General features: G+C 36.2%; 1 protein-coding gene across 2 annotated transcripts; it reads right to left on the reverse strand.

The window, feature by feature from the left end:
• Positions 1-6529: 6529 nt before the first annotated feature.
• LOC127879139 (uncharacterized) lies at positions 6530-12816 on the reverse strand. 2 transcript variants are annotated; one of them, XM_052425807.1, is made up of 5 exons: positions 12659-12816; positions 10016-10164; positions 8199-8270; positions 7751-8011; positions 6530-7241 (listed from the first exon to the last, which is right to left on the reverse strand). In XM_052425807.1, the coding sequence occupies exons 1-5, from the start codon at positions 12777-12779 to the stop codon at positions 7119-7121; spliced, it is 726 nt and encodes a 241-aa protein (XP_052281767.1). In that variant the 5' UTR covers positions 12780-12816; the 3' UTR covers positions 6530-7118. The 2 variants fall into 2 exon arrangements, with proteins under 2 accessions (XP_052281767.1, XP_052281766.1); XM_052425806.1 differs by having other exon boundaries at positions 6530-7247.
• Positions 12817-21733: the final 8917 nt, after the last annotated feature.

Here is a 21733-nt window from a genome sequence, read left to right on the forward strand (position 1 = left end):
CCAGCTTTTACCTCGATACGGACGCCTCCGGGGTCGGACTCGGTGCGTCGCTCTCTCAAATGCAAGATGGTCGAGAGCGCGTGATAGCCAACGCCAGCAGGGCAATAAACAAGGCTGTACGGAAATACTGTATCACAGAACACGAACTCGTAGCAGTGGTTTACTTCATTCAGTTCTTCCACCAGTACCTGTTTGGCACTTTGTAGTAAGAACCGACCTCCAGGCACTCATAAGGTTGTTCAGTGTGAAAGAACCTAGCAGCAAGATCGCGAGATGGATCGATATATTGCCGAGTTACGATTTTACCATAGAGTACAGAGCAAGTAAAAGGGTGGGGCATTGTGAAGAATTGTCCAGATGTACCAATCCCAAAGACTGCAATTTTTCATATGTATCTGCGAAGCGTATAAGAAGCCGTCATGAAAGCATACATTATGAGCTATATTGGATGTGCTTGCACTGGACTTCACAGGTCCCTTTCCTATAACAGAAAGAAAAAACAGGTATGTCTTAGTTCTTACAGACATTTTTTTCTAAATATGTGGAAGTTCCGGTACAACTATACAAGTTTTGGTGTGAAACAAAGAACGATCTATTGAAACATACCACCAAATGCGCGGGCTATGTGAGGGCCATGTGAGGGCAGTTGGCAGAGGCAAAACATTGACCTTAACCAGATACTGATCAAGTCCAACGCTCCTTGCTTTGTGTCAGCCAATGATATAACGCCAAGAGAAGAAGAAGACGACACGTTCATGGACCCAGAGGAACCAGCACTTCCAACATGGTTCCAGGATGTCAGGCCGTTGAAGAGAAAGGATGACTTCTCTCCTCTACCATCAACCATGCCACTACCTTTAAGTCCCTTGGATAAAGATCAGAGGTACGTGTTACCCAGATCAATTGGAAAATCTCAGGAAACGTTCCCTAACCTGCCTGTCAACTGCTCTACTAAACCCAACACCATACACGGACCCTATTTTGGATCCAATGCTGGCACTGGTTCAGGGCATGAAGACACCACATTCATCGCCTATGGCCTCTGCAGCCACACCTCTGTAGAACGAACCAGTGGGCATTTACCCTACAGAACAGGATAAGGCGGATCCACTTCTAAATGAGGTTATATCAACTTCCGAAAAGCCTCTCAAACAGAGGGAGGACAGTCCAACGCAGTACTGGAGGCTTTCCATAGAGCACCTGAGACAGCTGCTTAAGCCTGTAAAGCCACCGTCAGGAACACCGAGAGAATAATGGATAAGCTACTTCGTTTGGAACGCAGAGTGACTTTCATCGAGAGAGCTATTGACAGTCGACGGCAAGACAAGGAAAACATGAGGCCGTGCAAAATGTAACTGTCCTTGAAAATTAGTAGCCTTCTGCTTGACTTGCAGGGGCCCAGTAAGTGCTGGTTTTCCACGCGGGTACTTGGTGGGTATTCGTCGAGGCCGCTGTGAAGCGGGCCCACGAAGTTCCAGCCTGATGCTATCTTGGTATGCGCTGATCACGGCGTAGGTGGTCAGTCCGTACTGTGCATTGGTCGTTTATGGGGTATGGAACGGGTATTTTCCCCTCCATGTGTGGACTCTTCTTGAAGATCTTTACCTGTGAAAATATGTATGGACACAACATGGACTGTTAAAGTGATATTATGGGCATCTAACAGTTTATAGGTGTCTATCGCAACCGTTGTTATTTTTAGTGTTTTCACTTCATATACCCTTATATTTGTTAATGCACCATCAACATACTAAAACAATATATCGGAAAGAAAAAAAAATGCATTTGAATATAAACCGTACTTTCGTTTAATAACTGATCATGCATGTACGATGTGAACCTAAATTTAGTTTTAGTGCAGATTCGTTTATACAACACAAATACACAATTTTGTTTCATGGGTCATTTCGGCTTATAGGTTCGGGTGTGCCATGTAAAATATCGAATATAAAATATATTTTTAATAAACAACTGGTAGGAAGATGAGTTGCAGATAATTGGTCAGTAACCACATTTTAACTTACTCTTTTGACCTATTAATTATTTTCAGCTCAATTCAACAGTGAAAAATGCCCATAATATCACTTTAATTTACAAACTATTACAAAGTACGAGGACAACTTAAAATGAATTTGATAAGATTTCTGTGATACATAAGAGTGTTTGATTTCATTTAATAATATTGTATTTAACCTCAAGATACACTTGTGTGTGTCTGAGTTCGCTGTGGAAGGTGACATTTTTAAAGTGAACAGTGATATTGTGATTGATCTCAATTATTATCTATTGTTTGTTCTTGATAACCGTTTAAAAGTTATATCATTGTTGGTGAATCATTATTTGTTAAGGCTGCAGGAGCTGAGCCTACCTGAAGAACGGGGTAATGATGCGCCCCACTTTTTGCTCTAGGATATTCTTTATAGTAATAAATTACACTACTTAAGTGGTAAATGAACACTTACATTTTAATATAAACATTCCAATAGTTGTGATGTTCACCAGTGAGGGAATTTCATACAAATACATTGCCTGCATATTTATTATATCTATACAGAATGCATTTTGTAATTAAAACCATCCTCACTGTGTTTTAAGTTTCCATAAATCATAATTATTTTATTGTCGCTTAACACTTGTAACGAGCGAAGCAGTTATTTGTATAATGGTGTCCTGTTAGGCTAACTCTCCATATTCTTGTAATATGTAAACCCTTATAACTCACCACAGAGTTTTAATAGTTATTTTCCTCTATGCCATTGTCATATCTCATAAGTTATACTTACAAGCGCTCATGGTTAGTCCGCATCTGAGCTTTGTTTACATTTGCAACGGCGACCATCTTGGATTCTTAGAACTCGTCTTTTGTTGACAAAGGTCGATTTGCCTAAGTTGGCCGTTCGGTCGAAGGTCAGGTCGACCGAGTGCTCGACCAATGATGATCAACGTTGTGCCAGAACAATGCCGGTTCGAGCCTCCACGAAAAAAAGGTCGAGTTTTGACAGCTTAAGCTTGCAAGTTGTACTTAGTAAACAAATACAATCTAGTAACGTGGTGATAACAAGTCGATCATATAAGGTGCCAGTCAGTGGATGAGCTGCAGAACAGTTGAGACGCCGAACCAGTTTGCTTTAGATAAGGTTTTCTTCTTTCTACCTTATATTATTTTTACTTGACAGTTAAATGAGTTCATCTTCAAGAATTGTCTCGTTTTTGATGACATCCTGTGGTGAATCATCCGAGACATAGATTCTTTATATTTATGTTGAGAAGTCGGTTAACGTTTTATTTTTCTGAACAAAATAACGGTTCAGCTCCATAAACAATATACATATATATTCCAGAGTTTTATAATCTTCCGCTGTTGTTATACTGGCAATCAACGTTACACAGAGTAAACCTTTAAACATATGACGATTTTAATTGTTTGTGTAACGTCATTAGTACGTCATAGTTAGTTAAGACGGTGTAGTACAAAACGGACTTTAGGACAGGAGTACGTTAAACAGTCAGGGGATATAAATATTGAATGAAAGTATGTATGTAATCAATAAATGACAAAGGAAGGCATATGCTCTAACAAATATTCAATAGAAGATTGATGCATCCATTTGCATTGGACCATGATGCCATATTGGGTAATTACATGAGTATTTGCTAAAATATGTTAATTAAACTGCATATTAAAACAATAAAACGATCATTTTTACAAAAATAAATGAAAACGAATTGAAAACATTGCAATTCCGCATCTTAAATTGAAAACGCTTACACGGCTTCAGAACTCTTTCGAATCCCTACATTGGACATGTTATATTTGCACAGGCGGACACCCTTTAGAGTTAGTATATAAATACAACGTCCAATGTGTGTGATTTTTTGTGTCGCTATCAAAAACTGATTTCAACGAGTTGTATCTGGAATAATGTTGTTTGTTATTTACGCCAGTCAATTCAAGAATACCATATTCATTAATATCATGAGCATATATATTTTTAACAACACCCAATAGAACTATATCTAGACGTTTCAACAGAAAGCACAATAGATCAATCTGACGATGGACTACTCTATCGTGAAGTTCTAGCTGGATAAAAAACGATACTCATGAATTGCACGTTTAAAGCCAAAAAAAAAACTGTTCGTTTCTAATAACATGTCAACAAAACAGGAAGTTGGTCAATCAAACAATATATTTGTTTTAACTTTGTTTAAAACAGTGTTGAATTAAATACACGAATAAGAATGATACAAATTATTTAACTAGTGTAATACAATTAAAAAAAAACGTTGTGAGGTATTCTTAAGGCATTCTCTATGTGTTAACATCGGATGTAGCGAACATGATCAATATATCAATCAAAAAAGGAACCGTCGGAGAAGGGTGATGCTCACCAAAGGTTTTTTTGTCACAATATAATAAAATTGCACTAAATATTCAAATAAAAGGAAACGTCTTGAGTGCACAGTAGTTGGGGGGACAATAATTTTTTAAAAAAATTTTCAAAGGGCCATAACTCTGTGAAAAATCATCCAACCAGAACCCGCTGATAATATGCACATCTCCTCTTGGTAGTGAAGCTTCCCATAAAGTTTCATTGAATTCCAGTCATTAGTTGCTGAGAAATAGCCCGGACAAGAATTGCACTATATGTACAGTTAATGGAACATTTCAAAGGGCCATAACTCTGTGAAAATTCATCCGACCAGAACCCGCTGATAATATGCACATCTCCTCTTTTAAGTGAAGCTTCCCATAAAGTTTCATTGAATTTCGGTCATTAGTTGCTGAGAAATAGCACGGACAAGAATTGCACTATATGTATAGGTAATGGAAAATTTCAAAGGGTCATAACTCTGTGAAAATTCATCCGACCAGAACCCGCTGATAATATGCACATCTCCTCTTGGTGGTGAAGCTTTCCATAAAGTTTCATTGAATTCTGGTCATTAGTTGCTGAGAAATAGCCCGGACAAGAATTGCACTATATGTACAGTTAATGGAAAATTTCAAAGGGCCATTACTCTGTGAAAAATCATCTGACCAGAACCCGCTGATAATATGCACATCTCCTCTTTTGGTGAAGCTTCCCATAAAGTTTCATTGAAATCCGGTCATTAGTTGCTGAGAAATAGCTCGGACAAAAATTGTGCACGGACGGACACACGGACACACAGACACACGGACGCACGGACACACGGACGGACAGACGAAGCGGCGACTATATGCTCCCCCCAAAATAAAGTTTGGGGGAGCATAAAAAAGGCAAATACGATTTAGGGAGCCACCAAAAACCTTAGGGTCGGTCGAATTAGTATAAACTAACAATTGTAAAGCTATTTAGAAACTATTTTGGTAGCAATACAATAACAAACTTCAACAACTTGTAGTGTATCATACATCAGGTCTTAATATAATATCAATGAAGTATATTTACCATTAATAGCACCAATAAACAGCGTTATACACTTATCTAAACAAAAATAAATTTCATATAGAGCTTCAAGAAACAAAGCGTACGTCGCGTGTTGCCCAATTATTTTACACGTAATTTAATCAAAATGTATAAAGATTTGGAATATGATGATATTTTGACATAAAATAATAGCGCAGATTTTATTTATAAGATGTTATAAACATATTGGCAGAATGCCTACCTTCCAAAAATATACTGACTAAAATAAAAAAATAGTATAGTTTCATCAATGCATAATCATCAATTAAAGTAGATATAAACTTAGTATTAAGACTTGAAAGGGTCAGTGGTAGCCAAAGAAAGTTTGCTCAATAATATGATCATTATATTCACTTTCTCTAATTTTTTAATCTTATTTTCATTAATTTATGATACAAATAATTAATTCATTGATACATTCATTTGAGTAATTAATTAAATGATTAATTAATTCATTCATTAATTTGCTTATTCATTTATCTGTTCATTTGTTTATTTAATATTTATTTAATGCAATTATAAATTAAAATTTAATTGAATCATTTATTGTCTTTTTATACAACATAGACCTGTGAATAAACACTGTTCCAATTCTTGAAACCATATATATTTAATAGATGAATGGGCACTAACCAAACTTTTTTTCACATATAACCAAATTATAACAATTATCATATAATAACATTATATACTAGAAATATAAATATACTACCAACACATTTTATAAGTGAAAAATTTCACTGTAAATTTTGAAAATCATTTTGTAATTGTTTATCTTTTTTATCACCACATACGACGTGTAAAATGAATTAAATAAATACAAGACATTCGGATATCAGTCGTCAGAAAGCGAAGGTTTGAAACGCAGAAGCGGCAATTTTTCGTTATAATTTCTTTCATTTGATTTCTCTGGTTATATCTTTTCTTTCCGCTAAAATTACGACGTTGAATGTCATATAGCAAACAACTTCCATATATGAGAGCAATTTTGATTTTAACCCAGTTTCGCAACCAGCTTGAACGTCATTGTGATGGTCTCTTTGAAACACCCTACACATTTAGCAGAACGTAGAATATAGCAGTATAGTAACGTTTAATAATTAATTTATATATTTTGTAGCATTGATAAACAAAGCAAAGCAATCAACAACACTGAGTCATAGACTCTTTCATATTACACGAATCACAATTTACCGATTGTTTATAAGCTAGAAATATACAAAGCCAATTTAAAAACAAATGCGTATGTTGGGGCCACATACACATCTTTATTTTTGCAACATAAAATATAAATTTAATACTTAAACATATGTTGTTTGTTTATGCCTATGTTGATATAGATTTTTATTTAGTTGTATAATTGCGTATTTTAACTTTATTAAAATGGATGCTGTCAAAACTATACATGCATCTAATAAACTTGTTCAAGAACATAATTAAATATTTTGGTTATGACCGTAAGGTATGTTGGGTAACAAGTAATAAACGCATAGTTTTCCCCTAGTTACACTTTATAACGTGTCTGTGAATTATTTGCGCTTAAAAGGCGTAATGAGCATTGTCAAATAAATGTACAAACACCCCAAACACTTTGTTCAAGAAAATCGACAAATATCATTGTGTCCAAAAAAATCTCGTGTTTTAAACAAGTCCCTCGCGATCATTTCAAACATAGCAATCAGACCCGTCTCCCGGATTGCTGACTGCAACTGAATACGGAGGTGGCAAGATCATTGAAGTGTCGTCAGGTGGAGTACTAGCAGTTATCCGAGCGGACCCAAAACTGATCTGAACCTAGGGCCAGAGAGCATAAATACAATTGCGTAACACTGCCCTTGATAATATTAAATAATAACATGGAAAGTGTATTTGGTCTTTGAAGAAATGTTACATTGATAATATGTTTGTAATTTTAACTGTAGCAAGATGTAATTAAAAATCATACAAAAAAGTTCTGTGATGTGAACAGTTCATGAATTATGCGCAACTTCAAATAATAAAAAATAATGCTTGCAAATAAGATTGTTGAAGTTTAAACGCATAAGTGTGTGTCTTCGGACAGACGGATAGGCAGACGGACAGGAGACCATTGTGATTCGAGACTTATCCCAATGCAACTGTACCTCGAAGCGGAACAATATTGTATAAAAATGTCAATATTCGGAAATGTAGTTTCTCTGTTTCAAATGTTAAGAATAAGCAGTAGATATTTAATTCCAAGGTTTTACATATTGAAATATTCCTGTTATTGTTATTAACATGAAGCTTGGTCTTATATGTGTATAGATAAATCTCACCGGCACATTCGCGTGTTCAACATCCTTGTTGAGGCTGTACAAAAAGCAGAGGCCGTTCTTGTGCAGGATACAAAACGTGTACATGTTAATCATCGTGAGAATGAAACATGTGACGAAGACAACGATGGCCAGAAAGATAGAAAGTTGGGGAGTATACATTCTTTCATCCGTAAATATGTATTCCAGCGAAAGTAAAACACACGGTACCACAGCTAAGTTCAGAATAAAGAGCCAGACGTACAGGATATACTTCATACAAATCTGCAAAACAGTAATATCGCACATACAGAAAGGTAAACTGATACATTAACACAAGAATCATACACAATTTGCTGTAAAAAAATCTTTGGATACAATCCATTGTGAATGATGGATTTCGCAATAGAAAAATTTGAAAACTTTACTCAAACTCTATTTGTTAGATGTAAAAAATAAATCAAAATGTTACCGATGTTTGTTGGTAATTTGGCGACGGTTGATTCGAGTACACACATGCCATTAATAATGGCTGTGTGAGTCCCTATTAAACAAAAGACGAAAACGTATGAGTTTTTTATATTTAAAGGGACCACTGTGCGACATTACAGAATTCGGTTATTACAAATACATATATTTAACACCGGTTAACTTGGCCTATGAGTCACCTTTACACTGTTAGTTATAAATAAAATTGAACAAAAAGTTGATATTCAATTCAGAAAACCATGTTATTCAAAATATGTATAGATTTTTACATTGACTAGTGCTAAACAAGTAAGATTGATTTTGGCGGGGCTCTTTTGTTACTAAACAAGTAATAATATTCTTTTCAAGTAAGTTTATTTGTGGACACGATTACTCGTGATCAACTTCTAATAGAATTGCCATTTTTTAATGGTTATAACAAATGGTAACATAATTACAGTGGCATAATTACGTGTAGGCTTTGTAGGCCCGGGCATATAACTATTTCTCCAAAGGCAAAAATATAAAATCCCAAACCTGACATTTAAATCTAAAGGCCTTAGGGATAAGGGTCTACAGAGTTAGACACTTTTGAGGATACCTATAAAACGACCATACAACTATTTTGTTTTTCTTTTAAATAGTTTGCTTTGACACAAAGAGGAACACGCTTAATTTGTATATCAAAAACGTGCCATCAATGTAAACATTTTCATGGACTGCAAATAAAACATATGTGCATTTGTTGCAAGGAAAACCAAGGAACTACCACTGTTTTATTATTTCATCCTCTTAATTACTAGAGTTCTTACGTGAAGTACTACCGAGTTAACTTACAAAAAATGTGCAATTCAAATCTCCATCAAATCACATTCAATTGCAAATTGACTTGGCATTCTTCATCTTGTCTGATAAATAAAAGTACAGAAAAATGAAAGAGTCGGACATGAGATTTGTTAACTAGCAACTTTTTCTTCTTTTTGGTTTCAACAAACGAATAAAACATGGTAGAGGGAATACTGCAGAAGACAGAAAAAATGTTGGCTTCACCCACAGAATACTCCATCAGCAATATCAGTGGCACTACCGACATTGCACGATAATTCGACAGGTAGTCGGGGCTAGCAAAGTCATTGGCCTGTTTGGAAATTAAAGGACTGAATGCAAAATTGTTATTTAAGATTACATGCAATATATGTAAGATGTGACGCAAGACGCTGTCTAACAGCAATACCCGGTACGATCGATTTATTTATTTTCAAATGATCAGGGCCTCAATCAATTAAAAATGAATATAACTATATATCCCACTTCTTAAGAAAACGTACTAAGCTTGCTTTCAGCATGTCCAAAGTCCCCTCACCTACAAATATTTCCATACGTTTTCATCCGTGAAAGCGGAAACCAATTGTAACAAAATATTTTGTTTGAAATTGTTAAAAAATCCGATGACCAAGACTTAAATTTGGTGTGACCTTATCAAATAACACTTGTTTTTACATCATTGGTAATATTACGGTAAAGGAAAAATATACAGTCATATGCAAAATACAGATCATCGAGATAGTAATGGGCTGCATAATAAGTAGTTAATATCGTATTTTCATATATAAGATTTAAGTTATGTTTGCATGTATGTAAACACAATTCATTTGTGAAAATACGAATTACCCATATTGAAACACAATTCGCAGTTGCATTATTATGACCGTACATGTGAGATTCACGATAGTAAAGATCATTTATATAGAAAATGAAGCAGTAAACTGTAAACTTCGGACAACGACGTTACATTTTGGTTAATAGAAATTACCAACTCACTGCGGATCCAGAAATCAAGAAGCCGATCCTGAAGAAAGTTTCAACGTCAACGCATAGTGATACGATACCGGCCAAAATGTTTACGCATGAGAGTACTCGTACTAATCCGGTTGCTAAACGTACACACAACAACGTTCTCTTGGCTTCCACTGCAATTTCAGAGAGGTCCATAAACAGTTTTAAGATTTATCTTTCAAGCTGTTGACTTAAAAGGGAGCTATGGATAAAGTGACCAGGTGCACTTTTTTCTATATTTTCCACATACGGTACTCCGAAAATAAAACAAACTCAATAGAAACGACATTAATAAAGCTACGGACATACACAAAGAATACCTACTATGAAATTGGTTTGTTTGTTAAGGTCAATTATTCAATGAGACAGAGAAAAATAGCATGCGTTTGTTACGAAAAGCGTTGTTATAATGTTGAATGTTTCTGTCTTATCTAATTTCGATCAAAAAGCTTATAAAACACGGAACGCTTACATAAAGTAATCAAATCGCTAAATGCGCTCCAGTTGCTTTCTATGGCATAAAACTTTACACAAATCATTTTGGAAAAATATATTATTGCTTTTCACATCGCACTTACAAATTAAAAAAACAACACATTCTGATTTAATGAGAATTTAGACACAAATATCAAACATTCGTGTGCACTATTTAGCACCCTATTGGTGCTTAAATGATAATTGTATCCAAATAACACAAACAAACAAATGTTTAGACTTTCTAAAACTACACATCAATTGAAATCCCCATTAATGGATATGTCGTCGTAATATTAGATTCCTATTTCTTTACAAATTCAATTTCATGAAATTACATGGTAAATACTACAAAGCGGAATGGCCGTTCGGTTTAAGACGTATATTTTTTGCCGATGACCCAAGTTCAAATATCAGGGCAGGGACGTATTTCTTATTTCGATATATAATTATATAAATATATTCTGGTAATATAATATATTTTTCCCTACTGTTTGACATAAACAATCGATTATGAAAAGCTATTTTCAATCAAATCCTGTCTTATCTTGTTTCAACACATAACTTGCAAACATTTTTCTCTTGACTGGTATTTTCCGATTAAATTCTTTCTAAACCGTCGATGAATTATTCTGCGTATTGTGCATGATTATTAATTGTGATTTATTATTGCTGACACAATCTACATTTAGTTGAGTCACTGACATTTTGTAAACGATATAGTATCAGATAAAAGATAAAAATAATATTTGCGTTCAAATATCAGGGCAGGGAGTTTTTTTTTATTTCGATATAAAATTATATAAATATATTATGTTAATATCATATATTTTTCCCAGCTGTGGACATAAAAATCGATCAACAAAAGCTACACATATTATTCTTCATGAAGTTAACTCATAATGAAGTTTATCTTTGCAATCAAATCCTGTCTTATCTTGTTTCAACACATACCTTGCAAACATGTTGCTCATGAACTGGTATTTTCTGATTTAAATTCTTTCTAAACCGTCAATGAATAATTCTTTGCATTGTGCATGATTATTAATTTTGATTTATTATTGCTTACATAATCTACATTAAATTGATTTACTGACATATTGTAAACGATATGGTATCAGATAAAAGATAAACATAATTTTTGAAATAATCCTATGATATAAACAGATATCATTATTTTCACCCTTAAATCACCTACACTTCCTTGTTAAGTTTTATCAGCCATATCTCTTGATCAATGGCTTTATCATATAATCATTTTGATTTTCATAATAACAAAGACGATTATTACTTATTATAATATGAAATTGTTTATTCGGTTTCTTCTTTAAACCTCCACACGTAAAATCATAGCAACTATACGTTAAATTTCGTTTTTGAAAACTTTAAAGGGACTTGTTCACATATGATATTTTTCAAAGGTCTTTAAATATGTTCACTTACAAATCTATAATGTTTTAAAAGTATTAAGAAACTACAATATATGTAACAAAAAAAAAAATTCGAACACGTGACCACTGAAAGCAAAAGTCAATGCGCTGCCGTTGCGCCACGCAGCCCATGGTATGCACAAGAAAAGCCTAACCGCAATATTTATATATCTATAAATGCGTTACTTTGATCAATGATTAACCACGATTCGGCTGGCATCCAACAAATTATGAAAACGGCCAAATGAAAAAATGTACAATAATGAAAGCCAGACAAATTATCAAGAATGACATGTTTGTTCACTTCTACTTCTATATGAGCCGCGTCATAAGAAAATAAGTCTTATGCCGAAATTTTCAGGAGCTACAATGCGTAACTTAATTGCGGACAGCGCATCCACATACCAGACTGCGCGCATATAAAATAAAAAGAAAAGAAAACTTCTGAAATAACGCTACGATGTGGCATATTGCATAAGACCCTTTTCGCATGACGCAACGCATAGTTTAGATAAGTGATAAAATGCGTATACTTCAGTACAACACATAACATAAAACACTGAAGTCGCCGCCTCGGAACGGGCAGTTAACATAGCGGTGATATAGATTTGCCATTATTTTGAAATTGTATACTAATTTTGATTTTACAGAGTACTAAAACGTATTTTTTTCTACATTTTGATTCTATTTAATTTTTAGGCAAACAGTTAAACATAACTCTTACCTAGTGGTATCATGCTTGCACTGTGGTGATGTTTACAATTAATGTATCTGACACACTTACAACTTGTTTTACTGATAGAGCTGATATAATCATGTATACTCAATACACAATCATACATCATATCGCACAGTTTGCGTTCGAATGCAATCGTTTTTGCTCGAAAGGTTACGTACTTCGGAATCACTATGGAAGTAGATGTTGGCGGCAACAATTTGCATGACTTAATTTGCGCTAAGTCACCGATTGTAATTATTGTGGCCGCGATAGGATATATGTATGACGGTAGGTTTTTAGTTGTTTGCTTGCGAACAACTGATGTCAGTACCAAATATTTCAAGCCAGTTCGCTGTTAACTACGCTAAGCCGGATACCCGTCATGTCTGCCGCATCCGCGCGAGAAAGAGTTGTATAATTTATGCAAGAGGTTTGAGTTCTTCAACTATATTCATTCACAAATAGAAACATTATGTGAATATTGTGTTAAATGGAATATTTTTGAACGGGGTGTATATAGAAAAGAATCAATAAACAATGTTTGTATTATACGTGTCGCGGTAGAGATTGTTTATGAACGATTAAAATAGTCCACTATCTGCTGCGTCTTAATGACGTAGTTTTTTTGCTCAGCACAGGTCATTCATTATCTGAGGCTATTAATAGATGCGGCTGCCGATAAACAAGGGAGAGTCCAATTGCACGGGTGATAACAACGCAATAGTATAAGGTTACGCTTGTTTATATTCACAGTTCTCAATTTATAAAACGTTGAACACGAGTTTAACAATAACTACATGAATACGATAAACAACAACACAAATGCTTCATAATCGCTAAAACCGATTATAAAAAACAATTAAATATAACAAGAGTTATCTTTTAAAAAGTTAGTCGGCGTAAATGCTAGTACTCCTTAAAGGTATATTAAATACCACACAGCTCGATTGAACAGTGCAAAATGTATGTCGGTAGATGTTGGAGACATTTTATACAACGTTATTTACGGTGAGTGAAAACATAAGAAGGGCTCACATCCCAAATTCTTATCTCGTAAGCAAGTTATCATTTCGTTGATGGCAGCTACTGTCAAGCACTTAAAATGCGACTTTAAATTTTACAAGTATGCATACACAATTGACTTTTCGAATTTTGAAATACATTTTATTTCTGCGATTGTCGAATAATCGAATATATAAAGTGGAGAGTCGAGATAACAATCGAATAATTTTCAAGGACTTATTCATGAAGTATAATGTCACATTCTATAAGACTTTTCCGACACATTTTCGGAAGGTAGGCGCTAAGGTTTTCAGTAAATTTGTCTGTACCTGCCCAAATAAGATATCCACTTTGAAAATAGATATAACTGTTTTACAAAAGGTTCAAAAGAGTAAATGTTAAAAACAATCCTTTCCGTCCTTTTTATTACTTTAAATGGACCATTAACACACAGGCCGTTATGGTCCGGACCGGCTTGACCTAAATTTCAAAATGAACGATTTCGGTCCAGGACTTTGAAATTGCGTCGTTTGACCGGTTTAGGTATACACTAATAATTTCATTTAAATTGTACCTACTGCAAATACATCAATGTTATGTAAATAACAAATACACTTGTAATTTTCAGCAAATTAACACATATTGTTTCTAACATAATATTCTCAGTATTGTAGCGAACATTTAACGAAAATGGTCCTCGAGTAGCCTGCGTCTGCCAACTTTTTGCAATAATCCAACTCCCAGCTATAAATGTCACTAAATGATGAAGACATACCAAAAAGCGCCTTTGCATGTAAATTTGGAGAGCATGAAATGATGCGAATGGCATTTGGGCTTAATTTTTCGGCCAGTACTTTTCAAAGAGTATCGAGCTGGTTCTTCAAGGTCTTCAGTGGGAAACATGCCTTGTATACATAGACGACATCGTGGTCTATGCTTCTGACCTGGAGCAACGTACGCAACGACTAGAAGAGGTACTGACACGCATCAAAGAAGCCGGACTGAAATTGAAGCCGGATAAATGCAACCTGCTACAAGAGCAAGTGGTCGTCCTGGGTCACATAGTTGTCAGCAAGGGGATACGCTCAAAAAGCCCAAACATAACCAAAATAGAATAGTGGCCCAGGCCTACTACACCCAACAGGTAAAGCAGTTTGTGGCCACCGGGTCACATTGCAGGCGCTTTGTAAAAGATTTTGCCAAGATTGCAAGGCCCCTGATGAACTTGATCAAGGCTGACAGTACATTCAATTGTGCAATAGAAAGCGAGGAGGCATTTAATGCGTCCAAGCAAGCCTTAATTGGCCCTGATGTGATGGGCTATCGATTGAACGAAGCAAGCAGCTTTCACCTCGACACAGACACCTCCGGGATAGGATACGGCGCGGGGCTCTCTCAAATGCAAGATGGTCGGGAGCGCGTGATAGCGGAGTAAAGAGCTGGGAGAAGGATTGGGCATTGTGACGCATTGTCCAGATGTACCAATCCCAAAGACTGCAATTACCCAGATGTACAAACGATGGAACCACACAAGTGTGGACCTTGCAAGAAATGCCTTACGCGATCCGAAACAATGGCCCTGGACATAATGGTAAGTGTCAACTTTGGGGACCAAAAGCGCGCAGTCCATGACAATGTCAATGATGAGGAAGATGACACGAGGATTGAGCCGGCAAGAGACTTTTCAAATGTTTGTCGAAACATACCCGGCACAACGAGAGACCAAACGGTACCCGAAAGCAGACAGCCATGGGCAGGTATCTTCAGCACAGCAGAAATGAGTCAGAAACAGCACGGGGATGCATAGATAAGACCAATCCTTAAAGCGAAGTTAGCAGGAGTCAAACCTAAGCAAGATGATATGCTCAACAAGAGTCCAGAAACCCGACACTACTGGATCATGGGACACCTTGGAAATACACTCTGGTAAGTTGTAAAGGTTTCAGAAAACATATACCGGTGATGATTGTCTACAGCTAGTGGTCCGACAAGCGCTATGTACAGCTGTGATGAAACAGTCACATGACCCAGTAACTGCCGGACACATAGGCGTCAAGAGAAACAAATATCGAATCCTGGATATTTAATTCTGGTTCGGGCTGAAAAGTGATGTATTGTTATATGCCCACCATTGCGATATCTGCGAAGCTGATAAGAAGCCGTCATGAAAGTCAAAAGCAACACTGGGACACATCAAGGTATGAGCTATATCGGATGTGCTTGCACTGGACTTCGCAGTTCCCTTTTCTATAACAGAAAGAAAAAAAACAGGTATGTCTTGGTTCTTACAGACGTTTTTTCTAAATATGTAGGAGTAGCATATGGAAAAGCATTATTTCAAAATCGTAAGCAGATGGTGTACACCACTTTCGATACATAGTGACCAGGGCTCAGCATTTAAAAGTAAGTTAATAATGATGTTATGTGAACGCCTTGAAATCAAGAAAACCGGAACAAGTGCCAGAAACCCAAAAGGGAATGGACAGGTAGAAAGATTTAATCAGTCATTATTGAGAATGATTAGGTATTACATAGCAGACAAACACGACGAATTGGACATGCACTTTAAATCTCTAGCAGGAGCGTACAGATCGATACCACACGATAGCACTAAGTTATCGCCAAATATGTTAATGATCAGGAGAGCGGTGAGACAGTCGAGCAGTGTAATCTTTTGGCATGTGAACCTCGCACAAAACAATGATATTTAGGAAGTGGGTTCTGTAATGGAGACTTTGGCGAGGCTCCAACGGATGCATGACTTGGTCGGAAACAAATACAAAAGGTCGCAGAAAGAAGCCAAGAGAAACACGATGCCAAGATGTCTTACCTGCAATACCAGGTGGGCGACTTAGTGTGGTTCCTGCATGAGGGCCGGCAGGTAGGTATAAGTCCAAAGTTAGAGAAAGCGAATAATGGTCCGTTTCCAGTGGTAGAAAAGAGGAGATCCCTATTCAATTTTACTATTATGATGGGTAAGAATGGTCCAAGGTGCAACACACATCACAACAAGATGAACCCTACCGGGGCCAGAACGCGCCGAAATGGGCGAAAATCCTGTCCAATAATCTTAAACAGAAACCTAAAACGAATTAGAACCAAGCCGTAAAATACATTAAAAAAGACCTGTAAATGTCGTGCCAAATTCAGTACGTAATGAAATCATTCAAAGTAAACACAACAGAACCGACAGGTATACAACTGGAGTCACCACAGGTCAACATTAAATACTATATTTGCAGATGAACAGGTTCGCCAGCGGGGGACTGGTATATCGTTGCAGCTATTGTGGCAAAGTGGATACAGCGGAGAGACTTGTAGCTCACATTTTGAGAGACCATGTACCGCAAAAGTAAGTTCCCTGTTTTTGCACGCTATGCGAGTTCCGGTGTGAAACAAGGGAGGATCTATTGAAACATTTCATCAAATGCGCGCGCCATGTGAGGGCAGTCGGCAGCGGTCAAAACATTGACCTTAACCAGATACTGATAAAGACCAACGTTCCTTGGTTTGTGTCAGCCAATGATATGACGCCGATAAGAAAAGAACAAGAAGACGACATCTTCATGGACCCAGGGGAACCAGCACTTCCACCATAGCTCCAGGATGTCAGGCCGTTGAAGAGAAAGGAGGACTTTTCTCCTCTACCATCAACCATGTCACTACCATTAAGTCCCTTGGATACAGATCAGAGGTACGTGTTACCCAGATCAATTGGAAAATCTCAGTAAACGTTCCCTAACCTGTCAACTGCTCTATTAAACCCAACACCTTACACGACCCCTAGCTTGGAGGAGGATCCATTGATGGCACTGGTTCATGACATGAAGACACCACAGCCGTCGCCTAAGGCCTCTGCAGCCACAACTCTCCATGACGAACCAGTGGACATTCTGCCTACATAACATGATTAGGCGGATCCGCTTTTTAATGAGGTTATATCAACTTCAGTAAAGGCGTCTCAAACAGTGGGAGGTCAGTCCAACGCAGTACTGGAGGCTTTCCAGAGAACAGTTCAGGCATCTGCTCAAGCCTGTCAAGCCACCACACGGATTACCGAGAGAATTATGGACGAGATTCGTCGTTTGGAACGCCGAGTGACTTCCATCGAGAGAGCTTTTGACAGTCGATGGCGGGACAATGGCTAAAATGTAACTGTCTTACTTGAAAATTAGTCGCCTTCTGCTTGACTTGCAGGGGCCTACTAAGTGTTGGTTATCCACGCGGGTACTTGGTGGGTATTCGTCGAGGCCACTGGGAAGCGGGCCCACGTAGTACCAGTCAGGTGCTATCTGGGTATTCGCTGATCACGGCGTGGGTGGTCAGTCCGTACTGTGCATTGGTCGATATTGGGGCATGAAACGGGTATTTTACCCTCCATCTGTGGACTCTTCTTGAAGATCTTTACCTGTGCCAATGTATATGGACATTTAATTTACACAAAATGGACTTTTAATTTACAAAATATAACAAAATAAAAGGACAATTAAAATGAATGTGTTAAGATTTATGTGATGCATAAGAGTGTTTAAGTTTATTTAATAATATTATAATACATACCTTACTATATAAAGTAAAAATTTGTACAGTATTTCATGCCATTATCACCGTTGCGGGTTCATTATAAATATTCTGCTCTTGGGCCGATTATTTATAATCGGCTTTCAGAATGTGTGCGCGTGACGTTCAACTGGAAGAAATGTCGTCCACCTTAAGTCTTAGCCAGAAATCAACGAAATTATCAATTATAATAAGATAATTAAATGACAGGTAACACGCAATTTGGATAATACAAATATCGATTGAAACTGAAACTCTGCTTTACATTATATTGATGCCTTTATTTTAGCTTTAACAGCATTCGCCAAACAGCAAAATGTAAAAAGTAAAAGACACACTTGACTTACCTCAATGACAACTTTAATCCGATGCTTATAATAATAAAATAACAACAATTTGCAATCCGTGTTCCGTTATTCTAGTCGTTTATCCATATATATTTTGAATTTCACTTTTTTACACGATTGTAGCGAATGCTTACCACTGTCACTAAAAACACGATTTACAAAATCGAATGACTTGTCGGAGCGATAACAAGAATTTTACCAAAGCTTCCAATTATGCACGACAAATGCACAATCAGAAATACGCTTTTGTTTTCGTTCGATGTTCCAAAATATTTGATATAAACATTTCACGTCCGAATAGCTTAAACTGGTGTTTTTCGTCACAGAAATTACGTCACAGAAATACGTCATAAATTGCGTAATCAATTGAATGAAAATAATAGTACGGAAAGCTGGTTCTGTAATAACTTGTAGAGAAAGAACAAAACAACGATAAACAAAACAAAGTAAGATATATATTATAGACGTTAATACACGGCTGATCCGGGCCGGGCAGTGATAATCGGCCCCAGGTCGCAAACGGCCCTCGGGCCGTTATTCTCCCTGCGGGCCGATTATCACTGCCCAGCCCGCCTCAGCCGTGTATTGTCCTCTAAATAATTTACCTCAAGAGACAATTTTGTGTGTGTTAGTTCGCTGTGGAAGGTGACATTTTTAAAGTGAACAGTGATATTGTGATTGATCTCAATTATTATATATTGTTTGGTCCTGATAACAGTTTAATATTAATATAATTGTTTGTATCTCATAGTTTGTTAATGCTGCAGGAGCTTAGTCTTCCTGTAGGAGGGGGTAATGTTGCGCCCCACCTTTTGCTATATGATTTTTTTTTATAGTAATACATAACACTACTTAAGTGGTAAATGAACACTTTCCTTTTAATATTAACATTCCAAGAATTGTTATGTTCACCAGTGAGGGAATTTCATATAAATATAGGACTGCATATTTATTTTATCTATACAGAATGCATTTTGCAATTAAAACCACCCTGTGTTTTCCATAAATTATAATTTTTTTTATTGTTGCTTAACACTTGTAAGGAGCGAAGCAATTCTTTGTATAATGGTGTCTTGTAAGGCTAAATCTCCATTTTCTTGTATTATGTTAACCCTTATAACTCACCCTAAATTTTTAATAGTTATTTCCTCAATGTCATTGTCATATCTCATAAGTTTTACTAACAAGCGCTAATGGTTGGTCCTCATCTGAGCTTTGTATACATTCGTAACGGCGGCCATCTTGGATTCTTAGAACTTGTCTTTTGTCGACCCAGGTCGATTTGCCTAAGTTGGCCGTTCGGTCGTAGCTCAGGTCGACCGAGTGCTGGATAGACCAATGATGATCAGCGTAGTTCCAGAGTCATTCCAATTCGAGCCTCCACGAAGAAAGGTCGAGTTTTGACAGCTTAAGCTTGCAAGTTGTACTTAGTAAAATACAATACAGTAACGTGGTGATAACAATTCGATCATATAAGGTGCCAGTCGGTGGATGAGCTGCAGAACAGTTGAGACGTCGATCCAGCTTGCTTTAGGTAAGATTTTCAACTCTCTACCTTATATGTTTTTACTTGAAAGTTAAATGAGTGCATCTTCATGAATTGTCTCGTTTTTGATGCTTGTTTGTTGACATCCTGTTTGAATCACCTGCGACATAGATTCTTCATCTTTATTTTTTGAAGTCGGTTAACGTTTGATTTTTCGAACAAAATAACTGTTCAGCTCGATGACACAGATAAACATATATTATATTCCAGAGTTGTATATATCTTCCGTTGTTGTTATCCTGGCAATCAACGTTACACAGAATAAACATTTAAAGATATGGCAGTTTTACTTGTTAATGCAACGTCATCATTACGACATAGTAAGTCAAGACGGTGTAGTACGGAACGGACAAGAGTTCGCAACAATATATGTATTATATTTGAAAAGTTTAACAGTCAGGGGATATTAATATTGAAGGAAAGTTAGTATGTAATAAATACAAAGATGGCCATATGCTCAGATATTCAATAAATAATTGCTGCTTCCATTTGCATTGGACCTGGATGTGAATTTGGGTAATAACACGAGTATTTGCTGAAATATTGAAATGTTACTACATATTAAACCAATAAAATGATCATTTTATATAAACATAAAAACGAATAGAAAACATTGCAATGTTGCATCTAAAGTTGAATACGCTTCTTCAGAACTCTTTTTAATCCCTAAATTGGGTATGTTTTATTTGCACAGGCGGATACCCTTTAGAATGAGTATATGAATATGACGTCTAATGTGTGTGGCTTTTTGTTTTGCTATTCAACGAGTTGTATCTGGAAGAATGTTGTTTATTATTTTCCCCAGTCGATTCAATAATATAATGTTCATTGAGAACAAGTCATATAATGAGAATATGATTTTTAACAAAACCCGATAGAACTATGTCTAGACGTTTCAACAGAATGCACGATAGATTAAAGTGATATTATGGGCATCTAACAGTTTATAGGGGTCTATCGCAACCGTTGTTTACTTTTGGTGTTTTCACTTCATATACACTTATAATTGTTAATGCAGCATCAACATACTATAACAATATCCCGGAAAGAGAAAAGTAATGCATTTGAATATCAACCGTACTTTCGTTTGACAACTGATCATGCATGTACGATGTGAACCTAAATTTAGTTTTAGTGCAGATTCGTTCATACGACACAAAGACACAATTTTGTTTTACGGATCATTTCGGCTTAGAGGACTGGGTGAGTCACGTAAGAATATTGAATATAAAATATATTTTTATAAACGACTGGTAGCAAAATGAGTTGCAGATAATTGGTCAGTAACCACATTTTAACTAATGCTTTTGACCTGCATATTCTTTTCAGCTCAATTCAACAGTGAAAAATGCCCATAATATCACTAATCTTACAATGGGCTACTATACCGTGAAGTTATGGCTGGATAAAAAAACGATACTCATGATTTGCACGTATAAAGCCACAAAGGCCGTTTGTTTATAATAACAAGTAAAAAAAGATCAGGTTGGTCAATCAACCAATATATTTATTTAACAGTTTTGAACTAAAAACACGAACAATAATGATTTAACTAGTATAATACAATTTTCAAAAAAGGCGTTGTAAGATATTCTTTAGGCATTCTCTATGTATTAAAATCTGATG

This window comes from Dreissena polymorpha, chromosome 4 (assembly GCF_020536995.1).
Source record: "Dreissena polymorpha isolate Duluth1 chromosome 4, UMN_Dpol_1.0, whole genome shotgun sequence".
Taxonomy (NCBI): Eukaryota; Metazoa; Mollusca; class Bivalvia; order Myida; family Dreissenidae; genus Dreissena; species Dreissena polymorpha.